Genomic DNA, 4,172 nt, shown 5'->3' with positions numbered 1-4,172 from the left:
CCACCCTGGCCTCCAGCACCACCCTGGCCTCCAGCACCACCAGCACCACCCTGGCCTCCAGCACCACCCTGGCCTCCTGCACCACCCTGGCCTCCACCACCCTGGCCTCCAGCACCACTGTGAAGAATCTTGCAGTCATATTTGACCAAGACATGTCCTTTAATTCCCACATAAAGCAAATTTCAAGGATCGCCTTTTTCACTAACGTAATATTGCAAAAATCAGAAATATCCTGTCTTAAAAAGGTTGCAGAAAAACTAGTCATGGATTTGTTACTTCTAGGCTGGATTACTGCAATTCTTTATTATCAGGCTGCTCGAAGACATCCACAAAGACTCTTCAGCTGATCCAGAATGCTGCAGCACGTGTTCTGACAGGAACCAGGAAAAGAGATCACGTTTCTCCTGTTTTAGCTTCTCTGCATTGGCTTCCTGTAAAATCTAGAATAGAATTTAAAATCCTTCTCCTCACCTACAAAGCCCTTCATGGTCAGGCACCATCTTATCTTAAAGAGCTCATAGTACCTTACAACCCCACAAGAGCACTACGCTCCCAGAATGCAGGTTTACTTGTGGTTCCTAGAGTCTCTAAAAGTAGAACGGGAGCCAGAGCGTTCAGTTATCAGGCTCCTCTCCTGTGGAACCAGGTTCCAGTCTGGGTCCAGGGACCAGAGCGTTCAGCTATCAGGCCCCTCTCCTGTGGAACCAGGTTCCAGTCTGGGTCCAGGGACCAGAGCGTTCAGTTATCAGGCTCCTCTCCTGTGGAACCAGGTTCCAGTCTGGGTTCGGGAGGCAGACACCGTCTCCACGTTTAAGAGTAGGCTTAAGACTTTCCTCTTTGATAAAGCTTATACTGTAGTTAGGGCATAGAATTGAATATTGTTAGGGAGTGAGGAGTCGCAGCGTCCGCCTAACCCGGCCCACCTGCTTCTCTTCATAGTTGTCAGATTTATCTATCATGTAATCAAGAATATAATAAAACTAAAGGGAGACTTGGCATACAGCCCGATCCGGTTGGGGAGAGTTCTAGCCTGACCAGGCTCCTCTCTTTACCCTGTCTCTCCTAGTTATGCTGTAATAGTTTTAGACAGCTGGGGACTTTGACACACTCAGCTCCTCTCTCCTTTATCTGTCTATCTCTTCATTTATGTGCATCCATGTCCCAGAGATGCTTGTTACTAACCTAGTTACTAACCTAGCTCTGGGGAGTCATTCCCTGGAGTCCATTTGTTCTTTTTTCCCCAGCATGCTCCCTCAGATCAGAGAGGCTCCAACATCATGTTAGCAGCTGTTGCCTTAGTCCCGCTACACGTTCTGCGATGCAATGTTCATCTGCTACACTCTGCAGTGCCCAGCTACGTCCTGCTACGTACTGCTGTGCCTTGTAACACAAGTACTACAAACTACGACTACGACTATGACTGTTATTGCCACTCTTCATTCTAACCCCAACCGGCCCGTCAGACACCGCCTACCAAGAGCCTGGGTCTGGGTCTGGGTCTGGGTCTGGGCCTGTGTCTGGGTCTGTCCAAGGTTTCTCCCTAAAAGGAAGTTTTTCCTCGCCACTGTGGCCCTGTTGCTGCTCTGGAGGAGACTACTAGAACTGTTGGGTCCCTGTAAATTCTGGAGTGTGGTCTAGACCTACTCTATCTGTAAAGTGAAGAGGCTTCAACCAATCAGCTGTTAGGAGATTAATATATTTTAAAGTAACTTAGTGACGACAGTGTACTCACATGCGGCTTCGTTCCCGTAGGATTGTGGGTAATTTGGGGAGATGAAGGTGGAGTTTGGCTCCCAGAGATCAAACGGTCCTCCGCAGTCAGCTGGACCAATCAGAGCAGAGGTGGCGGAGTCAACCCAATCGGAGCAGAGGAGGCGGAGTCAGACCAATCAGAGCAGAGGGGGCGGGTAATGAAGGTGATTCTTACCTGGGATCGGGGGGGGCGTTGTTGGAGGCGGGACATTGGTTGGGTCAGGGGGGGCGGGGCCACAGGGTTCAGAGGTCAGCGTGATGTCATCCAGAGCGATGTCGTTCAGCATCCCTCCGTTCTTCAGCGCCTCGAACACCACCTGCAAGAAATCAGCTGACTTCCTGGGTGATGTCACTGGGTGATGTCACTGGGTGATGTCACTTGGTGATGTCACTGACCGTGCTCTCTGTTGTCAGGTTGAGCTCCACCTGGCCGTAGTTCCAGCGGTCCCCATAGTTACCGTCTCTCTGGAACACCACGGTAACAGCCTGGTCGTACAGTAGCACTCGGAGATGGTAAACGTCCTCGCCCAACATGTGGTACCTGGACACAACTACCTGTTTACCTGGACGCTACTTCCTGTTTACCTGGACGCTACTTCCTGTTTACCTGGACACTACTTCCTGTTTACCTGGACACTACTTCCTGTTTACTGATTATTAGCTGACTATTAGCTGAGGATTAGCTGATCATTTTGTTGGATTACCAGAAGCGGAGGCAGGATGCAGGTGGAGTGGGCGGGGCCAGAGGGAGGCTGGACATCCTGAAGCTCTTCAGCCATTGGCCGGGACTCAGAGGGGTGACGATGTAAAATCCTGATGGACACAAACGCAACAAGGTCTTAATTTATTTCTAACAAGCGAAACATCATTAGCAGTTAGTTGCCATGGTGATTTCTTTCTAACGAGGGTAGCATCATTAGCAGTGAGTTGCCGTGGCGACGTGTCGCTGACCGGCGCTGGCGTTCAGCGTGTGGTCGACACTCGGGCCGCTCAGCGGAGGAAACGTGGAGCCGCGGGTTCGACTCCAGCCTCCGTCGTCCTGGTAACACTGCCTCCAGAAACACATGCCCTGCTCAAAGGTACAGGTCAGCTTCTCTTCATCTACACACACACACACACACACACACACACACACACATTGGTTACTCAAGACAGGTGTCAGAAGATGATTGGTTCCTGTGGAATGATGTAAGAAGGTGATTGGCTCCTGTGGACAGGTGTAAGAAGGTGATTGGCTCCTGTTGACAGGTGTTAGAAGGTGATTGGTTCCTGAGGACAGTGTATGAAGGTGATTGGTTCTTGAGGACAGGTGTATGAAGGTGATTGGTTCTTGAGGACAGGTTTAAGAAGGTGATTGGGTCCTGAGGACAGGTGTAAGAAGGGGATTGGTTCCTGAGGACAGGTGTAAGAAGGTGATTGGTTCCTGAGGACAGGTGTAAAAAGATGATTGGTTACTGGAGAGTTGGGACAGGTTGGCGGTGCTGTAGGTGGCGCTGAAGCCTGACAGGTTGATAACTTCATCAGAGGTGAACTCCACGGTTGATTGGTCCGTCAGCAGCCACACGGTGCCAGGGGGGGCGGAGCCTGAGAGCTCAGCTGCCAATCAGATTCAAAAATCATTTCATGTGTTTTCAATCCAAAATGTAGCAGTGGAGATGGAAAACAGACCAGCCAATAGAGCACAGGGGGCGGGACTAAGGGCTCAGACAGGGGGGCACATACACACACACACACCAGTGCCATACACTGTATGCAGACTTTTTCTGAGCTTTGTGACATTTTTGTGGGTTTTCACCACATTTTTAAAGGTTTTTATTTATTTTTTTACTGACATTTTGACTTGATTTTGCAATTTTTTTGTGTGTGTATCTGTATATGTGCTGTATTTATAAAGCTCTTTTTAAAGCTTAACGACTATTTAAAAGCGCTTTTACATCATACAGGAAACATTCACCGCTCTGCCACTGAGCCACAACCGCCCCTGTGTGTGTATTCTGTGTGTGTGTGTGTGTGTGTGTGTGTGTGTGTAAGAGAGTGTGTGTGTGTGTGTGTGTGTGTGTGTGTGTGTATTAGGTTTAACTACATTTGTGGGGACCAAAAACCGGGAATACAGTATACTTATGGGTCCTGAAAGCTTTGTGGGGACAAAATGCTGGTCCCCACAATTTTAAAGGGCTGTTTGAGGAATAAGACTTGGTTTTAGGATCAGGGTTAGAATTAAGTTATGGTTAGGGTAAGGGATAAGGTTAGGCATTTAGGTTTGATGGTTAAGGTTAGGGTTAGGGTGAGGGTTAAGGTTAGGCATTTAGGTTTGATGGTTAAGGTTAGGGTAGGGTAAGGGATAAGGTTAGGCATTTAGGTTTGATGGTTAAGGTTAGGGTTAGGGTAAGGGAATGCATTATGTCAATGACTGGTCCCCA

At 48.8% G+C, this 4,172-nt stretch overlaps 1 protein-coding gene across 1 annotated transcript in view; it reads right to left on the bottom strand.

Moving 5' to 3' along the window:
• LOC117956052 (enteropeptidase-like) overlaps positions 1 to 4,172 on the bottom strand; it is a 15,185-nt gene that overhangs the window by 6,625 nt on the left and 4,388 nt on the right. The window contains exons 9-14 of the mRNA XM_034890895.1: positions 3,208 to 3,356; positions 2,704 to 2,853; positions 2,457 to 2,565; positions 2,149 to 2,293; positions 1,928 to 2,069; positions 1,733 to 1,822 (exon numbers count right to left, since the gene is read on the bottom strand). Of these exons, the coding sequence (XP_034746786.1) occupies positions 1,733 to 1,822; positions 1,928 to 2,069; positions 2,149 to 2,293; positions 2,457 to 2,565; positions 2,704 to 2,853; positions 3,208 to 3,356 (785 nt within the window). The remainder of the gene's footprint in view (positions 1 to 1,732; positions 1,823 to 1,927; positions 2,070 to 2,148; positions 2,294 to 2,456; positions 2,566 to 2,703; positions 2,854 to 3,207; positions 3,357 to 4,172) is intronic.

The sequence above is a fragment of the Etheostoma cragini genome, chromosome 13 (genome assembly GCF_013103735.1).
Source record: "Etheostoma cragini isolate CJK2018 chromosome 13, CSU_Ecrag_1.0, whole genome shotgun sequence".
NCBI classification, from domain to species: Eukaryota; Metazoa; Chordata; class Actinopteri; order Perciformes; family Percidae; genus Etheostoma; species Etheostoma cragini.
This window is presented reverse-complemented; position numbering and strand designations above follow the sequence as displayed.